Source organism: Ctenopharyngodon idella, chromosome 24 (assembly GCF_019924925.1).
Source record: "Ctenopharyngodon idella isolate HZGC_01 chromosome 24, HZGC01, whole genome shotgun sequence".
NCBI classification, from domain to species: Eukaryota; Metazoa; Chordata; class Actinopteri; order Cypriniformes; family Xenocyprididae; genus Ctenopharyngodon; species Ctenopharyngodon idella.
In genome coordinates this window covers 5,241,679-5,264,181 of record NC_067243.1, presented here as the reverse complement: position 1 = coordinate 5,264,181, position 22,503 = coordinate 5,241,679, and the positions used below count along the sequence as shown (strand labels likewise).

The following is a 22,503-nucleotide window of genomic DNA, read 5'->3' as shown; positions in this document are numbered from 1 at the left end:
CAATGTTCTGAATAGCAGGAGGTAAGTCAGGGTTGAACGAAATAGGAGAATTCAAAGATAGGATGCATGGAATATTCAAATACTTCAAAATATCTTTCCATACCAGGAGAGTGTTTGATACCATAAAAATATTGGACACTGATTCGATTTTATGTACACTGTAAATAAATGGTAGGGTACAAAGAGACATTATTTTTAAGGATAAACCTGGCAGTAAACAGCTCGTAGAAATAGAAAGAACGGTTTACGCTGATAGTCAAAAATCTGTCTGTGTACGACAAAAGAACACCTAAACCACTATAAAGGCCCGTTCACACCAAGAACTATAACGATAACTATATTTGCGTCTACACCAATGTTTATTCTAAGCTGCGGTTTCAAGTGTGTAATAAGTATTGCTGTTCTTGTTGCAACGACTTTAACCAGCAGATGTCCTCAGCATGCTATGTTTCGAGTGAATAGTGTAATGATCTAATATAACAGTGAATTTAACTGACGATGTCAATACAGTGTAATAAAAACAACGCTAGTCTTTTTCACTGCAACATCAAAGTAAGCAAGACAATGTTGTTAAAACTAGCGCTGGATATCTGACGTAATTTTATATTACACTGTTTGCTAACCTGACATTATGATCTCATTTGTTGACTTGTCAACCAGCTATATGGCTTTTTCTGGACCCGATTAACTTCTCCGCGATGTCGTGTCGCCCGCCATTTTAAATGCGCAAGTCCTTGAATTAGAATGGATTCTGATTGGCTGTCAGTGTTTTATCGTTCAGCAGCTGGAAAAAAAAAACGTTCTGAATGTGACAACAATATCGTTTCTCTATACTGTTATTGTTATAGCTGTGGTGTGGATATAGTGCTATTATTTTATATTTAGAACGATTTTTAGAACTATATCTTTATCTTTATAGCTATCGTTCTTGGTGTGAACGGGCCTTAAACCAGCTAAGACCACCAAACCTACTTGTTTTTATTTTTCAGCAGGGAAGATTACATGGAAATGATTACGAAAACACAATGTGGTCTTAGTTTTCCCGTCACATCTCTTCAACATCGTCCCTTAGAAACGAAACAACTTACATGAAGCACGATCCAACATAATTTGTTCCGTTGGTAGCCTATTCCCGGTTCACGGGTGCGTCTGGAATACATTAAGGTCAAAGGTGGCAAGAGAGAATGTTAATAAACATGTGAGTCTGATGTGAGAAGCTTGGGAGACTGTAACTCTGTCTCTCACGCACACACACATACACATACACACACAGACTGCAGCTGTCTCATCTCAGGACTCACGGACTGGAAAGGAGAAAAGTTGGTAAATTCAGGAGAGAGAACATACATCCTTAAACAGGAAACAAACAGGAAACTCTCAAGCTATTATGGGATGTTTGGAAAGGATCCTAGTAGGCAATTTGCATTGTAATGAAGAGTCTGTTGTTGCATTTGCAAACACTTTTTTTGTGAAAGTACAAAGCAGAAATATAGAGTCATTAATCCACTTTTGGTTTTTCATGTGGTGCTTATACTGGAACAGAAACTGATCTTTCATCAAACTTCAAACACTGGAACAATATTCTATCGGTTAGTCTTTCTGAAAGCATTTCAGTCACACTTGTACACTCATAAAAAGCTAATAAAAACAAGTTAAACTTGCAGCTGTAAATGTGGTATAAACTTATATTTGAATGGCAGACTGTCATGAAGAGTGCTAGAAACAGCTCGGTTGCTAAAAACACATTTGTTGCCACAGATCCAGAACTAATATTTCTTGAAAGGTTTGATTTATTGGATTTGGCACATGGATACACTGAGACATTTGTGAGAGGTGCAACATATTTAAAGTTGGCAGTGAAGTCGCCACAACAATGCCGAGCATTTCAATACTGACCGAACGCACACAAACAAACGCGTCGGATATTATAAAGACATTCTGTTATAGTTGTGCATTTATTTACAACTTTATTATATACATAAACAGCCTTGAATAGCTTAGTATTTTTACATTCAAACACCTGAAAGAGTCCTAAACCTGACACATGACCAGTAAAGACATGCTTGGCCATGTGAAAACATTCATTTTTAAGATAAATCTGATACGGTTCATGCCCGGAAGGTTTCATGCCTCCCTGTAACGGCCAAAGTGACGTTAATATTTCATAAAGCAGAGCGTTTCCTATGTTTTATTTAGTGCAACATTCATTTATTTTCTGGAGACGGATATATTTTGCCAACAGCGTCCAGCCCTGTGTGAAATCCACACGCTCGCTCTCGGCTTTGTCCCTGGCAGCAGGTGTCTGGTTTACTTTGGCGTGAGGGTCGCGTAATCGGGGCCAAAATACATCCAGCACCAGGCTTAAGTAGACGCTTATCGCAGGAAATGCCTCGCAGGACTCATTGTGCCGCAGTCCCTAAAGAGATTTACTGCGTTTTCCATGTTCCCACTGTTTCCATAATGGACCGTGAGCTGTATAAGCATTACGGTGCGAGAGGTTGTAGATATTGTGAGTTGTTAAGCATGCGGCGGCGTTAATATATTCGCAGTTTGGCACAGCCTCAAGTGCCTTTTGTGAAACGTTTCTACACAGTAAACAACGATTTTAAATTAAACATACATTACTGGTAAGTTTTTGACTGACCTCTCTTCTGCTCACCAAGGCTGTTTATTTGATCAAAAATACTGTAAATATTCTGAAATATTATTAAAATTTAAAATAAGTGTTTTCTATGTGAATATATGTTAAATTGTAATTTATATTCCTGTGATCAAAGCATGTTTCAGCATCATTACTCCAGTCTTCAGTGTCACATGATCCTTTAGAAATCATTCTAATATGCCGATTTGCTGCTCAAGAAATATTTATGATTATTATCAATGTTGAAAATTCATATTTTTGTGGAAACCATGATACTTTTTATGTTTCAGGATTCTTTGATGAACAAAGTTGAAAAGAACAGCATTTATTTGAAACAGAATCTTTTGTAACATTATAAAATGCCTTTACTGTCACTTTTGATCAATTTAATGTGTCCTTTGTGAATTAAAGTATTATTTGTTTAATGTATCATGGTTCCCACAAAAATATAAACAGCACAGCTGTTTTCAAGAGCAGCAAATCAGCATATTAGAATGATTTCTGAAAGATCATGTGACACTGAAGACTGGATGCTGAAAAATCAGCTTTGATCACAGTAATAAATTACATTTTACTATATATTCACATAATATTTCAGAATTTTTTACTGTATTTTTGGTCAAATAAATGCAGTCTTGGTGAGCAGAAGAGACTTCTACGGAAGCTTGTTTCTGCCAGAGAATAAAACAAAGAAAATTGCAACTTTTTATCTCACAATTCTGAATTTTTTTCTCACAACTGACTTTTTCTTTCTTTCTCACAATTATGAATTTAAATCTCACAATTCTGACTTTTTTCCTCGCAATTAAGAGTTTATATCTCGCAATTCTGACTTTTTCCTCACAATTTTGACTTTTTCTTGCAATTACGAGTTTATATCTTGCAATTCGGACTTTTTTCTCACAATTTTGACTTTTTTTCTCGCAATTACGAGTTTATTTCTCGCAATTCTGACTTTTTTCTCACAATTACGAATTGACTTTTTTTCTCGCAATTACGAGTTTATTTCTCGCAATTCTGACTTTTTTCTCACAATTACGAATTGACTTTTTTTCTCGCAATTACGAGTGTATATCTCGCAAACTTACTTTTTTCTCGCAATTATGAGTATATATCTTGCAATTCTGACTTTTTTTCTCACAATTTTGACTTTTTTCTTGGATTTCTGACTTATTTTCTATCGTGGAAACAAGCGCCCCCAGTGTATATCTCGCAAATTGACTTTTTTCTCACAATTCTGACTTTTTTTTGTTGAATTGTGAGTTTATATCATGCAATTCTGAGTAAAAAAGTCAGAATTGTGAGATAAAAAGTCGCAATTACTTCAAAAACATTAAAAAATCATAATTATTCCAAACTTCTCTCTGACGACAGCAATGAAGACTTCAGCTAAAGTAGAGGAAAAAAAACCTTAAAAAGCTTCAGAGAAGATCTCAACAATGTCTCAAATCTTTGCTTGGCTGCAATAAAAAGTCAGAAAACTCAAATAGTTCTCATCAAATGATCCGAGCTGTTCTCCATGTTCATTTTACAGCTCTCTTACTGGGTGACAACTAGTGTCTCTGTTTTCAGTTTTAAGAGAAACATGCTTAAATGAAACAGAATGAGCTCTCCTGAGCTTGAGTATTTTCACTCTTCTGGAGCTCAATCAGCATCCAGATCTCTGAGTCAGAACGCTTCAACCTGCGGCCCGTCACGCTGCTGCAAGAGTCTCACCAAAGTGCCGGTCAATAAAGTCACATTCCCAGGGGCCGCATGCGTCACGTCCCAGCCGGAGCCGACCTGTCAGATTTGGGGGAATGATCGAACTCTTTCCAGGTGCCTGAGCTACACGTGGGGCTTCGGTTGGTGATTTTGGTGAGCAGTGTGGTTCTGCGTAAGCTGCTGTCTGAGTCCTCTTTCCTGAAGCTTTGGTGGATCTGATGGCAGCAGGGGAAGCAGTGAGTGAAGTCGTGCAGGAGGTGTCCGCTGAAAACCATGTATATCCACGGGTTACAGCAGCTGTTCAGACTGGCCAGCAGCGCAGACAGAGTGACGGCCGTGTTCTCTGAATCTGGACAGAGAGAAAACACACATGGACATCAACAACATGCTTTAAATTCAGAAACACCGATGTCCAGTAAACAGTGCCTTTTAATATTAATAATCAAAATAATCCTTTCCACAAGTAACACAGCTCTTTAGTCTCACTGTTGGCTGCCAAGCAACATATCAATGGCAGTTAATATAGAATGTAACACTGTATCAACATTTTAGAACATGCATCATCCAATCAGATTCTAAAGTCACTGTATTGGCCAATCAACATCTAGGAGCGGAATGCTTTATAAAAGAATTATATTACACGGTGTCATTTTCATTTTTCAAGAGCAAACAAGACCTCCAGATTTAAAATTATATATATAATTTATTGTGTATATATATATATATATATATATATATATATATATATAAAATCTATATTAATTAATGTTGCTTGGCAAACTTTAAAAAAAAATAAAGTTTAGTTTTACTAATATCTGGCAACGCACTACGCATAATATCTGGTTAAAAATGACTAAAAACCCAACTAAATGAAAAAAACTTTATCTTTTATTTTATTATATATAAGATAAAGATAGATAATATAGATAAATATAGATTTATAGATAAAGTTTTTTTTTTTCATCTAGTTGGGTTTTAGTCATTTTTAACCAGGCATTATGCCTAGTACGTTGCCAGATATTAGTAAAACTAAACTTTTTTTTTTTAGGTTTGCCAAGCAACATGGAACATGGTGAATGTGATTTTAGTACAACATGGATCAACATCTTTGTTGATCCTGGAACAACATTCCCATCAACCAATCAGATTTGAGGGAAAAGTTTACCGTTTATGTCAAGTTTAGGCTTACAACCAGGGTTAAGTGCTTCTACGTCAGTGTTATTCACCTATCATTTCCCTCTGATCTTAGGGATAAATTATGGGTATAGGGATAGGCTTAGGGGTAGGAATAGGGTTATGACAAAATTTTCAGACAAGAATGTTGTTCCAGGATCAACAAAATATGTTGATCCAGGAACATGTCTTACTTGGCAAAATAATGGTGAGCAAGCAGGATAGCAAAGGCAATTAATATAGAATGTTACATTGTACCAGTATTTTACAATAGCTTAGAACATGCGTCATCCAGTCAGAAACTACAGTCGCTGTATTGGCCAATCAGCATCCAGGACTGGAACTGTATGTTTAATAAAAATAATTTCATTTGTCACTTTTCCATCAAAAAGTGTCAGAGAAATCTCCAGCTTTATTTATACTGGTAAAATTATCAATACAAATTGAAATGTATAAAAGATGCATCTTTTTTCCCATTTTTAGTCATTTTTAACCAGGTTTTATGCCTACTGTGTTGCCAGATATTAGTAAAAATAAACATGACTAAACTAATAACTAATTTGTTTTAATTGAAGCAATTTGTCTTGAACCACAAGATGAAAATGGGGTGCAACTGTGTTAAATAAACTTTCCATAACCTCATGTGGAATTTTAATGACAGATTTACACATCGTAAACCCTCCGCAGATGTGCAGCTTGGACACTCTATTCTGGTCTCATGACTTCATTTCTCAAATGGTCTTTATAGGCATATCAGACAGACTATATTTAACGCATTATCACTTCTTTCCATTAGCAGCCATTTGTTGCACATTAAATTTAATCTTCACAAAGCTGCTGTGCGTTTGAAAGCACTGGCACTCATTTTATTATATTTAAACAATACAATACATATATGCACTATATATATATATATATATACACTGATGTGTTGAGCATTATAAGATAACTGCACATTTTCACTTTGTACAGTGTGTAATCTATATGCAAATATGAAATATGAACAAAATCATTTTAACACTGGTAATTCTACATAATATATTTAATGATATTCAAGTTATGAAATGCTGCATGTACATTAATATGTGAAGCATTATACAACATTTTTGTTAAATATTATATTAAAATGAGATGAAAGTTATTGTAAATTGTTACCCTGCATATTTAATAGTTAAAATATAAATATGTATGAAATATATGAAAAAAAAAAACATTTTTAACTCTTTGAATTTACATTAATCTGCTATATACACACTGTAAAAATGAATTGTTGGTTTAGCTTAAAAAAATTAAGTTACCTGGTTGCCTTTAAATTTTGAGTTCATTGAAATTAAAAAATTAAGTTAATACAATTGTTTAATCAACAGAAACTCAAAATATTATGTTAGCTGAACTACATTAATGATTTAAGTTGATTTGACAAAAGAAAAAATGTTATGATAACAAATCATGAAAATAATTTTTTACAGTGCAGTAATATAATAATGTTTTTTAATTAAATATTATAGGCTTTTCAAATGCTATGGACATTATTATAGGAAAAACATTGAAATATGAACACATGTGAAATATGGGAAACGTGGTTTTGGAACAGTTCAACATGTGTTTTTCTGCCTGCGCATATAAAATGTATGAAATATCTGAATCAAACTTTCACTCACCAACCCAGCTGAAGTTCTTGTCCCACACCGACCACATCTGCACGATAAAAAACGGCGCCCAGCAGATGATGTAAGCGAGAACGATGACGAACGTCATCTTGACGGTGCGCATCTTCGCTCTGGAGATGGTGGTCACGCTGCTCACCGAGTTCTTCCCGATCAGCCCGTTCTTGTGCGCGCCATCAGTCAGCGTCTTCTTCGTCTTATATCTGATGTTCATCCTGATGCTGTGGCATATGAACCCGTAACAGGTCATTAATATGATCACCGGGATGAGGAATATCCCAGCTGTGATCCAGGTGATGTACGCGCGGGGTCCCCAGGGCTGGATGAAGTGGCCCCAGCAGTCGTAAACATCAGAGCCGTTCTGGATCTCACTGAGGGAGAAGATGAAGTACTGAGGGGTGCTGAGGAGCAGGCTGCTGATCCACGTTCCCCCGATCATGATGTGGGACCTCCGCGTGGACTGCTGGAGGGTCTTGAGAGGGTGGCAGATGGCGATATACCGATCTAGAGTCATCATAACCATCATATATGTGGACGCGAACATGCCCATCACCTGCAGGTGCTTCACGATCCGGCACAGGAAGTCCGGGCCGTAAAATCGGAAGGTTATTTTCCAGCACAGCTGTGGAAGGACCTGGAAAAACGCGACCACCAGGTCGGCCAGGCTCAGGTGTTTGATAAACAGGTGCATGCGGGAGGTTTTCTTCTTGGTGTTGTGAATGGCCAGCAGGACGCTGCAGTTCCCGATCACAGCGACCGCAAAGGTGATGCTGAGGACCGCAATCTCGATTTTGGCGACCTCTTCATCGCGCCCGAACGGGTCGGTGGAGTTGGCCGGGTGCGATGTGTTGTTCAGATGTCCCATTGTACGATTTGTCAAAAACAACAGCAGTCCAACGCGTTAAAACGACGCGCGTAAATGGAAACCCCGGTGTCCTGTTGCGCGCTAAGAGTTGGATAGATCAAAGATTACTGATTGAATATCTGTGTTAGTAAACAAAATAATGCAGATTTAAATCCCACAAGGGATGAATCATTAACTTTCCCCATTTTGTCTTTGACCGAGACTCTTACAGGTTATTAGTATCTAATGCGCGCGCAACCCAGATCTTCAAATGTCTCTCCTCGACTGTCTGTGGTTCTGCTCAGAGCCTTTTAAACCCTCCTCAGATTTCACTCACACTGCGTAACGCGCGCGGAGCCAAACCCACCGGTGTTCAACTGCTGAATCCAGTCCTATAGTTTAAAGTACATACAGAAAAAACATCCGCCCACCGGACCCTGAGTAAACAACCCTCTTAAAGTCTGCTTTATGTGAAGATCAGCCTTGACACATTCCCATACAGTATGAACCATACATATTCTCACACTGTAACACCTGCCAAGAACATGACCGGGTCAAATTTCACTATAAAATAAAATAAAATAATTAAAAAAATGACAGATAGATAGATAGACAGATATATAGATTAAAACAACAACAACAACAACAAAAAAAAGTTACACTCTAAAAAAACATTGGGTTATTTTTTCTACTCAAGTTCTGTGTTGAGCCATTTTTGGGTCATTTTTTCAGTGTTTGGGTAGTTTTTGTTTTACTCAGATCCTATAGGTCAGACGTAACAAGCCATTTAGTTATTTTTTCGCGGGCTTTTTTTGCGACCTTGTCAGAAGAGAGCAGTGCAGCTTGATGGTGCATGTCTTCGGTAAAATACAGGTTTGTGTACGTTTTATTTTATCTAAAAAATCGTTATTGTTCTGTATATCGTTTAATTTTATGTTAAAGCAGCATACAGTGACGCGATGTGAGTCAACTAAACGAGTGTCGCGTCGGTCTTGTCGCGTGATGGAAACAAATTTTATGATTTTATTCAAAAAGATACAGAATATAAATACTTAGGATGTTAAAATATGTTTTCAGAATTGAAAACTGATTATTTATGGACAGGTTATGGAGTCAGTCACAACATTTTTCGGCTACGAGTGAAAAGTAGGGCGGCGGTCTGAAGTTATCAGTTTCCCCGCATAACGCGAGCCATTTCCGGCACGAGATCCAGCGCCGTTACGGTGGAAACAGGACAATAGAGACCGGTCGATTACCCTTGAATTATTTCTAAATGTTTAAGTTTTACTTGTTATATTTGTTAAACGAGCTTAAATGTAGGCAATATATATTAAAAACTATATAAATATGCTATACTATAAAATACTGTCGAAAATAAAGGAAATATAATGCAAACCAGTGGTTGTGTGGAGTATTTAAAAAAAGTTTAGAGGATTTAATTTAATCCGTAAACATTAATTAATGTATGAAGTAAAATAAATAAATAAATAAATAAGCTATTATAGTAAAAACGAATCAACCCATTAACTATGCTGAGGTCAATAAACAATTAACCCAATACGTGTTTTGTCCTATAATTACCCAGCTCTTGGGTTGAAAACAACCCAAACAGTGTTTTTTATTGTGTATATTATTTAAATAATACTAGTTCCACTTTTTGACCTCTCAAGTATTTTGCCATGACTGGATAATGACTTTAAAAATTCAGTTTTCGTTCAATTAAGAATGATTCATTGATGAATCACTTAGACCAATTTGTGAATCATTTGACCAATTCTTTTTAAAATGACCAACTCAAATGAACGATTCCCTCGAAACCACACCTCATCATGGCTTGTGAGCTAGTTTTACTGAACAAAAGAGCAATATCTAGCCAATTAAATATGTTAGAGCAGGGCGTAACAAGAAAGTGTGTGAATCCATGTATTAAATATTGATGGAAAAAGCCATCGCTGTCTCGGCCAAAGACTAAACAAAATGTTCTAGAAAATTGAAAACAGGATTTCTGATCAGTAAATCAATCACACACACATTACCAAATAAAGCACATTTGTGGGTTATTTGACAAAAGAATCAAAGGAGAAAACATATAAACTGAGACAGATTTGTTATTAGTGCCCTAAAACACGTTCTTTCCAGTTTGTATTTCGGCGACCTGTGTGTCGAGTTTATGGTCAGTTGAGGCAGAAGCAATTGTTCAATTTCATCACGACAATGTGAAATAAGACTTCAGAAGCTTTAGGCAGTGCAAGTTTGCAAAACCTGCAATTCATCTAAACTAAACTCTCACAGCACAAGACAAAACGAAAAAGCATTCAAAATAAAACAAGCAAGGTTGCAATGTAGCTAAAGTGCATAAATAGATTTGAGATTTTGATATTTTCTGCATTTATGGATCAACTCTCACTGTCTCATTTTATTCGTCTAATGACTCTGAATGGGCAGCAGTTCTCCAGATCTGTGATTCTCAACTGGTTTTGCTTCAGAACAAATTTTACTTTGGAGAAGTGACTCAGCACAGTAACATAATAATACAAAAAAATCCTTTAAAATAAACAGTTTACTCATATTTCTTTACTATGTGCAGTTTTGTTCATGATTTTTGAAGATAAGGCCATGCAGCCTGTCCATGTTGTCCTATCTTTGACATCAACAAAAAGATATGGGAGGCATCTTAATAATCTAATAATAACCCTAATTATTTTGCCATTACAGTTGCATTGTATTATTTACATTCCATATTGTTTTTTTTCTGGCTGTCCTTGTTCATGTTATTTCTAGACACTGGCTGTCAAAATGGATAAGTATCATACATTCTAGGTTGAGATGCAATACTGTATCTATTAATACTGGAACTAATGGAACTGGATCTCTAACATCATCCTTCTTTCTGTTTTCCATGGGGTTAACGGCGAAGTTAGTCACCCATTAATCCCTTTCTACCTGTTCACTTGTCTTTTTTTAGAGGTAAAGAGGGATATGTGGAAAGGTGGATATAAAAGCCTATTAATACCTGTCCCATCCTGTGTGCCAGTCTTCTTCAAATATTTGCCTCACTTTGTCGTGTTTTTTTTTTTTTTTTTTTTTTGCGGTTTGGGTTCATTACAGCCGAAAGCTTCCTTGCTCTGTCCATTTAACCTTTTGATGCAATAAAATTTATAACACAAGAAGAAAAAATATTACAAAAAATGGTTCTTCCAAAAATATAAATTTTGTCGTTATTTACTCGCCTTCATGTCACTCCAAATCACTTTTTTTTTTTTTGCATTAAAGTTATAATAATTTGAGGAAAATGTCCTTAAGTGTCATAAATAAATAAATAAATAAAATCTTAATGGCCCTTAAAAATATTATTTTTCTTCATTCAAAATATAATTTATCATTTTTTTAATTATAATGACATTTTAATGTGAGTATGCCATCCAATAAAGATCAACGTCGTAATATATTATTATATATTCTTAAGATTCTTAATATGTTCTTCATTAAGAGATATGCATCATGGTAATGTGTCGCTATGACTCTCTGATGACCGAGAACCGCGACTGTCCCGCTGACATCAAACCACATGCATTATCTCTGTGGTTCCAGTGGTGGTGCTGAGAACTCATGCTGATCTCTGTCACTAGGACTATAAATCATGGCCCGCGCATCACATAGTCTGTGAAAAGAGTCCAGAACTTCCCATCAGAACAGGGACACAAAACATAGACACTCTATTCCCAGAAAGAGCACGTCCTGTGGTTAAAGTCTGGACAATGGGAAGAGCGTGTGTGAGTTTATTCTCAAGACAGAGCCAAAGAAATCAGTTCCTTATGTTTGACTTCAGGACAACTCCTTATTAGTTCAAGTTTTACAGGCATAATTCAATACTTTTCTAAATCAAAAATCACTATTATTACTCATACTGACAGTTAATGATTGAACAAACCCCTATTATATATGAAACATCAGTTTGTCCATCGTCCTGCAGCTTTTGTGATCCATACATGAATGATTCCTCAAATCATGTGTGTCCTGCTGAACCAGAAAACTGCTGAAAAAATCCCACATATTTACACCTAGCAACGCCCTAACAACAACATAGCAACACCCCAAGAAACACCCAAAACACTCTAGCAACCATCTGGAACACCAACTGTATAGCAACAGCCCAAGAAACAAACAAAACACCCTAGCAACCAGCTACAACACATTACAGCTGCATAGCAACACCCCAAGAAACACCCAAAACACTCTAGCAACCATCTAGAACACATAACAACTGCATAGCAACACCCCAAGAAACACCCAAAACACTCTAGCAACCATCTAGAACACATAACAACTGCATAGCAACATCCCAAGAAACACCCAAAACGCTCTAGCAACCATCTAGAACACATAACAACTGCATAGCAACACCCCAAGAAACACCCAAAACGCTCTAGCAACCATCTAGAACACATAACAACTGCATAGCAACACCCCAAGAAACACCCAAAACACTCTAGCAACCATCTAGAACATATAACAACTGCATAGCAACACCCCAAAAAACACCCAAAACACTCTAGCAACCATCTAGAACATATAACAACTGCATAGCAACACCCCCAAAAACACCCAAAACACTCTAGCAACCATCTAGAACATATAACAACTGCATAGCAACACCCCAAAAAACACCCAAAACACTCTAGCAACCATCTAGAACACCAACTGTATAGCAACGGCCCAAGAAACACCCAAAACGCTCTAGCAACCATCTAGAACACCAATTGTATAGCAATGGCCCAAGAAACAACCAAAACACCCTAGCAACCAGCTACAACACATTACAACTGCATAGCAACGTCCCAAGAAACACCCAGAACACTCTAGCAGTCACCTAGTAACACCCTAGCAGCCACACGGCTCTGACCACTCACGTTTTCTTCGCTAATTTCTGAGTTCTACTTATTTCAACATCAGATGTGATGAGATCTAAAAACGAACAAGCTACTGACTGAATTGAAGGCTATATTAATGTTTACATCAGTATGTCATCATCAGTAATGTTGATGACAGAACAGTGGACAGTATATGAAACCAAACTAGTACTTTCAATGGCAGTGTTCTATATTTTATTCGGAAAAAGTAATTTTCTGACATTTACTTTATCTCATGAATTACTGAGTATATTTAAAATGTGCATTAAAATGAAACAGATGTGCACACATTCAACATGCCTCTTGTTTTTGAATTGCTTGTTTTAACATAATTTCATCATGTTTTTATTAGTAAATTGTCTTTCAATTTTCCTTTAATTATCCTCTTCTATGAATAGTTTTATTCTCATAGCTGACCAAACTGCAGCATCCAGCTCATGTTTGGTTTTAATACAGCTCATAACTGAATAAAACCGGCTGTGTGATGATAAAGAATCACTACAAGACTTTTGGCACGCAGATGCAAATGATTTCTGCATTGACGAAATCAAATAAATGCATAAAAGAATATCTCTGACTCTTATCTCTGGTGGACTAATGGTTCGCCCTGCATGTGCCAGCGCTAGCTAGCCTGTCGAATCGTGCTCTAGAGGCGACCCCTATGGTCTTATAGTTACGCAATGAGAAACAGAGAGAAAAAGAGTGTTTGTGTAATTCAATGTTCCAGAATTCGACACGGCTGTTTGTCACAAACCACTTACATTAACAAAGGAAGCTGCTGTGCTACATGCTGTTTTATGTCACTGTGGCACGGATGCAATTGATCCCATGTGATGTGAGAATTCAGATCCCTTAATTTTGATTGCAGACTTTGGTATCTTGACATTTCTGACCAAAGTTTGAGACATTAAGATCTCTTTTGAACCTCTAGAGGAGACGCGTGAGATTCCTGGGATCTGTTTAACAGGAGGAACATCTGGAGACCTAAAATCATCACGCAACTCCCACTTTACATTCATATTTCAACACATTTCTGAGCTAAACAAGAAAACATGTAGAGCGGAGCATTCAGTACAGCAGGAAAAATCTCAATTGTTTTGATCTCACTGATGTCTAGGAGAAAAAGTAAGATATTAAAGAAATCGTATTTTTGTCATTTCTCTTTCCTGTGGGAATGTGTGCTGGAAAAAACTCTTAGGAATCTTCCACCGAAGGGAAGCACAGTAAACTGTGGACCATCAGCCACCGTGTCTGTTTCTAGTGATTTCAAAAGCTGGCAGTTGGAAACTTGTTTTTCTACTGTCAAGATCCAGACAGTCTAATAAAAACTTAATCACAAAAATCCAGATCCAGATGGTCTAATGTTTACCTCGAAATAAACGGGACTTGTTACGGTGAAAATGTACACTATTTTAATGAAGTCAGGTGCTGAAAAAAACGGTCTCGAGCGACATTGTGAATCTCTAAACATCTTTCCACCATTAACGCTCCATTCTGAAATGTTGTCAGAATTAATGACATATTTTTATGAAGCAATTTAGTATTTAATGATGTATTTTTCATACTATTCTAAAAATGTCTAAATTCTAAAGTATTCTAAATTCTGAACAAAATTAGAAAATTAAATTTCTATCTGGATCGAGGAAAAATGGAAAAATAAATAAACAAATAGTGCTAATCTCAGACATTGAAATTTTTTTATAAGATGTAAAAAAAAAAAAAAAAAACTTTTTCAGTACTTTAAAATTTTCATTATTAATTCTGGTTGTTATTTGCCATTTCTTTGCAATCATTCATAAAATTTACTAGCAATTTATGAGTGAAAATTGTTTCTACTACACCATTTATTTCGGTGTATAAGATTTCTTTCTTTTTTGTGATTAACTACTTATTAACTACTTCCATGAATCACTGCAAATAGCATAATTAGAAATGAAGGTACAAATAAATTAAGTGATTGATTATAAGTATAACATGCTTGAAAATCAATTTCTCTCTATGGTGTTGGAAAACTAATGGGATTTTTACATCTGCTTTGATAACCTGCAAGTGTGTTTCAAATTAAAATCAGAAATCAAATGTGGACTTTTATGAGACTCACACAGACTGACCCATAAAACGCTATTGAGTCAGAAATGGGTCAGTTATATAAGTTTTATATATCTATTAAATACAGGCTCCTTTTGTAATATACACACAGCTCCGCAAACAAAGATACAGATTTTATTGACTTCTAAAGGATATGGACCTCATATTAAATGTACGTGTACGTATGCATATGAACAGTTATGTAACCCAGTGACTGACACCTGATATTTGAAAGCCACATGTGGAAATAATCCAGACATACATAAAAGATTATGGGAAATAAGTTCAAAGCATTTTTTTAGTGATGGATAAATTCGCCCAAACTTGATGACAGTTTGGATGGTACAGCGATTACTGAAGGATCAGGCCTTAATATGATGTACATATAGATACTATACATCTAAGCGAGAATGTTTGTGCATGACATTTAAATAGCTTCAATTTTTTTGACTTGAAATACAAACATTAGATTTTCATCAGCACTACTAAAGGGCTGCGTTAGTGCACGTTCAAAACATCTACAGTGGCCTCAAAAAGTGTTTGGACGCACAAATCACATTTAAATCTGTAATTGCATTCGATATAAAGCAGGTGGTTTTTGCAATGGCTTTCATATAACTGATGTCAGGGTGATTTTAGTGTCATAAAATCACAAAGTTGGAATTTCCAATGTCCTACTTGGAAAAGTGCAGCAGAATGCCATATTGACATTGGACGTCCAACATGGAAACTTGCATGAAAATCTAAGAACATGACAAAACCCAGAGAGATGAACACGGTATAACTATATATATATTGATGCAGTCAATGAGACACTGGGATAGAAGAGTATTTTAAACTTTCAGAGTCCACATACTTTTGGGCCTTAATGTATGTGCAGTAGTATTTAATTTTTCTTATGTAAATGTAAATGTTTTGGATTACAAAAACCATAAACCCACATATTTTTCCAGTCAGACCTTCCCAAACCTTTGAAATCAACAATGATGCTTCTGTGATACTGATACTTTTTTTTTACATCATCAAATGTACTGTATCCCGAGACATTGTTTTCCCACTAAAGTTCAGACCAAAGGAAATTCTAATGGACTTCTGTGATTTTATGACTGATCACAGGGGATCACAACAATCCGGTGAGACTGTAAGCCAAGAGCTCAATTCATATTCAGATTTCAAAGATTAGTTAAAACCAAGAAGCTTTTTTTTTCTGTTTATTCCACTTAGAATTATATTCAAGCCTTGACAACCACATAAATCACTGTAGACTTTTGAGAACAATCTTTCACAAAGTACATAATGGGAGGCTTTTCCGTCAACAAGTTCCAAGTAAAACAGTTTTTAAACCCCCCACCAGCTCTTGGATGGCGGTTCGAGGGAAGATGATTCACCCCGATCTAGAACTGACTCCTGCATGTAAAGTGTCATGTGAAAGTCATCTCTGATTGTGACTCAGGGGGATCATGGGATAATGTGGGGGTCTCTCCCTGGCATTCTGCATCATATCTGCTTCAAACTGACCTTTTGTACTGATCACGGACCCGTTTCTTCCAAACAATCAACATTCACGAGACCTCCACCAGTGCTGGGGAAGCTACTTAAAGACTAGCTGGCCAAACTACAAGCTACTTGTCATTTAACAGTTAAAATTCAGTGAAATTTAAGTGGCCACTCTACAAGAAAAAGGTAAATAAAACTAAATTCTGGGATAAAAATAATGAGGATATCAATTAGGTTGACAGCAGTATATTGAACACATTTAAACATTAAAAAATATATAAAAATGCAAATGTGTTTAGATTAGTTTAACTTGTCTTTAGCTCAGTTTTACCAACCTTTAATTTATTTTGAACATTATTTCATTTTTACAATATACAACATTTTTTAATATTTTATGTCTGGAAATATGTCTAGAAACAAAATTATAAATGCATATACCAAATTGATTAATCGTGATTAATCGCATCTGACAAAAGTTTGTAAATATATATTTACACACTTTTGTTGCATGCGATTAATTGTGATTAATCGATTTGACAGCATTAATTATATATATATATATATATATATATATATATATAAACAATAATGAACACCTGAACTTGTTCAACCAATGAACAAACAACCAAATTTATGCAACATTGGTTTGTTACTGGAAAGGCTAATTTTAGTTATTAATTCCCCAACACGGACTTCAGGTCACTGTGAAATGATGATTGTTACCAGTGTCCATTTGGAAGAACTGAAGGGAAGTGGCAATAACTTGTTTTTCAACCCCAGGCCACCCTGATCTTTGGGTTTCCCTCTGAACTCTTGCAGTGAACTAGGACGGATGTCTGCTATTTTAGCACTAAACTCGCCCATAATAGAAACCAGTTCTGTTTACATTTCGGCCCACATTAGAACATACAGAAACATGCATGCTCACACACACACACACACACACAGAGCAGCCATGCAGTACAAACATCTGGTCACGACCCCGCCGACAAATTAGCGGATGGGAGCCCATGTTTGGAATCAGAGCGTGACAAATCACATGGTTACCTCCATGAGACCTCCTTGTGAGACCGCCCGCTGTCCCTCCATTCAGAAGCTGTTATTTGATGTAGAATTAGACTTTTAAGACATTTACACACTAATGTTCAGCTCTGCAGGGCTGCCTTTAATTGCTCATACTTAAAGTTTGTTGGTTCTTTAAAGTATTCAACTTGCAAAACCTGGGAAGCACCAAGAGCACCCTAACAACCACTCAGAACAACTTAAACTTGGGCCAGTAATCAAACACTCAGGATGCCCCAGCACCTGAAGAGCAACCACCCAGAGCACCACAGGTTCTACCTAGCAACAGTATAGTAATCACTAAGATCACACAATGAACTACCTAGCAATGGCATAACAACCACCCAGCACACCCTAACAACTACCCAGCAACAATATAAACCACCCAGAACACCACAGGATCTACCTAGCAACAGTATTGTAATCACTAAGATCACACAATGAACTACCTAGCAATGGCATAACAACCACCCAAACACCCTAGCAATTACCCAGCAACAAAATAACAACCACCAAAACACCCTAGCAACTACCCAGCAACAAAATAACAACCACCCAAACACCCTAGCAACTACCCAGCAACAATATAACAACCACCCAAACACCCTAGCAACTAAAAACAGTATAGCAATCACCCAGAACACCCTAACAACTACCCAGCAACAATATAACAACAACCCAAACACCCTACCAACTAAAAACAGTATAGCAACCACCCAGAACACCCTAGCAATTAACTGGCAATAGTATAACAACAACACAAACACCCTAGCAACTACCCTGCAACAATATAACAACCACCCCAACAACTACCCAGCAACAAAATAACGACAACCTAAACACCCTAGCAACTAAAAACAGTATAGCAATCACCCAGAACACCCTAACAACTACCCAGCAACAATATAACAACAACCCAAACACCCTAGCAACTAGAAACAGTATAACAATCACCCAGAACACCCTAGCAATTAACTGGCAATAGTATAACAACAACCCAAACACCCTAGCAACTACCCTGCAACAATATAACAACCACCCGAACACCCCAACAACTACCCAGCAACAAAATAACGACAACCTAAACACCCTAGCAACTAAAAACAGTATAGCAACCACCCAGAACACCCTAGCAATTAACTGGCAACAGTATAGCAACCACCCAGAACACCCTAACAACTACCCAGCAACAATATAACAATAACCTAAACACCCTAGCAACTAGAAACAGTATAGCAACCACCCAGAACACCCTAGCAATTAACTGGCAATAGTATAACAACAACACAAACACCCTAGCAACTACCCTGCAACAATATAACAACCACCCAAACACCCCAACAACTACCCAGCAACAAAATAACGACAACCTAAACACCCTAGCAACTAAAAACAGTATAGCAATCACCCAGAACACCCTAACAACTACCCAGCAACAATATAACAACAACCCAAACACCCTAGCAACTAGAAACAGTATAACAACCACCCAGAACACCCTAGCAACTACCCTGCAACAGTATAGCAATCACCCAGAACACCCTAACAACTACCTAGCAACAATATAACAACAACCCAAACACCCTAGCAACTAGAAACAGTATAACAACCACCCAGAACACCCTAGCAACTACCCTGCAACAATATAACAACCACCCAGAACACCCTAACAACTACCCAGCAACAATATAACAACAACCTAAACACCCTAGCAACTAGAAACAGTATAGCAACCACCCAGAACACCCTAGCAATTAACTGGCAACAGTATAGCAACCACCCAGAACACCCTAACAACTACCCAGCAACAAAATAACGACAACCTAAACACCCTAGCAACTAAAAACAGTATAGCAATCACCCAGAACACCCTAACAACTACCCAGCAACAATATAACAACAACCCAAACACCCTAGCAACTAGAAACAGTATAACAACCACCCAGAACACCCTAAGTAATTAACTAGCAACAGTAGAGAAAAACACCCTGACAATTATCTAGCAATGACATAACAGCCACCCAGAACACCCTAGCAACTAGAAACAGTATAGCAACCACCCAGAACACCCTAGCAATTAACTGGCAACAGTATAGCAACCACCCAAAACACTCTAAAAACTACCCAGCAACAATATAACAACAACCTAAACACCCTAGCAACTAGAAACAGGGTGTTCTGGGTGGTTGTTATACTAAGTAATTAACTAGCAACAGTATAGAAAAACACCCTGACAATTACCTAGCAATGACATAACAGCCACCCAGAACACCTTAGCAACTAGAAACAGTATAGCAACCACCCAGAACACCCTAACAATTACCTAGCAATGACATAACCACACAGAACACCCTAGCAACTACCCAGCGACAATATAACAACCCAAACACCATACCAACTAGAAACAGTATAACAACCACCCAGAACACCCTAACAACTACCCAGCAACAATATAACAACCACCCTAGCAACTAGAAACAGTATAGCAACCACCTAGAACATCCTAACAACTACCTAGAAACAGGATAGCAATCACCCAGAACACCCTAGCAAGTACCCAGCAACAATATAACAACCACCCAAACCCTAGCAACTAGAAACTGTATAGCAACCACCCAGAACACCCTAGGAACTGCCTAGAAACAGTACATAGCAACCATTCAAAACACACTAGCAATTAACTGGCAACACTATAGCAACCATCCAGAATACCCTAACAACTACAAAGAAACAGGATGGCAACCACCCAGAACTCCCAAGCAACAGGACAGCAACCACTCAGAACCACTGTGATTTCACACTTTCTTCATTAAATGATACATTAGTTCCTCTATAATATGAGACATGCATGCAAAAGTGTAAATGAACATCCCTCACTGACTGTCAGCAGATATCAGAGGGAGATAGAGTGGCCTGATATCATGAGGACTGGCAGGCATCTTATCGCTGTTCATTATGGGATGAGAAGTGTCTGTGAGAGCGGCAGACCTGATATAGACCCTCGTCGAGGGCTGCGAACGATTGCAAACCTCTTCAGCCAATTAAAATACACTGGAAGTGAGTGGCACATTTTTTTAGTGCATTCGACCCACTGTCTTTGCCTTTCTAAGGTTTCTATTCATGCACTTCCACGAAGGCCCTCATCTCTCTCGTTCTGAGTATCCAATCATGCATTTTGAGGTTTATTATTAAAATTACAAACAGTTCTCGAATTAATTGAGCTAAATCGCTGAATGTCTAACTGCATGACCCCTGCTGTTTTATTCTTTTCTAGCTGCTGAAATGGATTTGATCTCTGTGACCAGACCAGAGGATTTGACCCCTTTGTTCAGTCACAGGTCACAAAGAATTTCAACCAGGACTGTGGAATTCAGGCCTGCGGTCGATGAGGGTGAACCAGACCCCACTTAAGGGTTCGATTGGGGACTTCACAGTGACGTGATAGTTGAAAACCAGACTTCATGATCCTGTTTCTGGAGAAAACCAAATGCAAGGGGCAACTGGAGGTTGTGGTTCTGAGGAACAAACAAGACCAAGCGAATGTCAAGCTTTTCAGAAGAACACTTAGATGGATTTAGGTCAGGATACAGGCTCTCATGTGGCATGTCATCCATGCACAATTTATCTGTGCTGTCTCAGAGCGTCACTCTGATGGTGTTTTTATGTCATTTCGTTCAGACCTTCTGTCCGGATTTCTTTTATGGCCGTGGCTTTCCAACATTTTGTTTTACTGTTCATTAGAAATTCTAAGTAATAAATTACCATGTTTTTATATCACTCTTGTGGACTGATGCTTTCTGTTCAAGTGCGTGTTGCTTAACACATGTTGTTGTTTTGCATGTCATCCCAACATTACAGTACGTACACGTAAACCATACTGCACTGTAGTCATGCACAGATAAATACTCCTCGGGTCAAGAAGAGGACCTGCAGGGAACAAAAGTTTCAGTGTGAATGTCAAGTCACATTTATTTATAAAGCACTTTAAACTATACAGTTTGTTTCAAAGCAGCTTAGCGTTAATGTTGTAAAATTAATCAATTATGAAATGAAGCAGTAAAGCAGCTCTACAGAAGATAGTGTCATTATTCTGCTCAATTATTTCAATGGCAAATAAAGTTAGAGACTTTCACACACAGAGAGAATAATGTGTGTAATCTTACAAAACACATTATTGCAAACCGTTTAGAAACTCTCTTCAATATTACTGTTAAAGGAAGAACAGAAACTGTCTGCCTCTTTATCCATATTTAAAAGAAATTTAAAATGTAAGCTGCTGGAAAATTATAGTATATGACTGATATCGCGGCTGAGGTTCTACCTTTATTGTATTTCTCCTTGTATATGTGGCAGGGAAGTATGCAGTGCCTACATGATGTAATGATGTGTAAACTGCATATAAAAATGTTATATTACTGTACTAGACCTATACAAAAATCATGACCCTTTATTCTTTTTATTTTTTATTCTTGGACCCCTTAGGGTGTCCATTTTCCACAGTGTCTGAAATAATATCTGCACTTATGCGCATGTAAATGTTGAATACTATATATAGTTGTGCTATATGTGCATGTGTGTATGTGTAAACATGTACAGATGAAGTGGAAATAAATTGAATTGAATTGAATTGAAGAATTCACCCAAAAATGAAAATTATCCCATGATTTACTCACCTTCAAGCCATCCTAGGTGTGTATGACTATCTTCTTTCAGACAAACACAATCGGAGATATATTAAAAAATATCCTGGCTCTTCCAAGCTTTATAATGGGAGTGATTGGGGACTGAGATTTTGAAGCCCAAAAAAGCACATCCATCCATCATAAAAATAATCCATACAGCTCCAGGGGGTTAATAAAGGCCTTCTGAAGTGAAGCGATGGGTTTTTGTAAAAAAAAAAATATCCATATTTAGAAC

The 22,503-nt window shown here is 37.1% G+C and overlaps 1 protein-coding gene and 1 long non-coding RNA gene across 2 annotated transcripts; one reads left to right on the top strand and one right to left on the bottom strand.

The window, feature by feature from the left end:
* Positions 1–3,755: 3,755 nt before the first annotated feature.
* Positions 3,756–8,302, bottom strand: avpr1aa (arginine vasopressin receptor 1Aa). Its single transcript, XM_051885005.1, has 2 exons — positions 7,180–8,302; positions 3,756–4,694 (listed from the first exon to the last, which is right to left on the bottom strand). The coding sequence occupies exons 1-2, from the start codon at positions 8,048–8,050 to the stop codon at positions 4,402–4,404; spliced, it is 1,164 nt and encodes a 387-aa protein (XP_051740965.1). The 5' UTR covers positions 8,051–8,302; the 3' UTR covers positions 3,756–4,401.
* A 403-nt stretch (positions 8,303–8,705) lies between these two features.
* On the top strand, positions 8,706–21,360 carry LOC127507706 (uncharacterized). The gene is made up of 2 exons (XR_007928413.1): positions 8,706–8,902; positions 20,861–21,360. It is a non-coding gene; the product is annotated as an uncharacterized LOC127507706 (long non-coding RNA).
* The last annotated feature ends 1,143 nt before the right edge of the window (positions 21,361–22,503 follow it).

Coding starts and splice junctions, on each gene's coding strand:
- avpr1aa (XM_051885005.1), bottom strand. CDS start 8,050: ATGGGACATCTGAACAACACATCGCACCCGGCCAACTCCACCGACCCG. Junction 4,695..7,179: donor CAAGAACTTCAGCTGGGTTG/GTGAGTGAAAGT, acceptor CTCTCTGTCCAG/ATTCAGAGAACACGGCCGTC.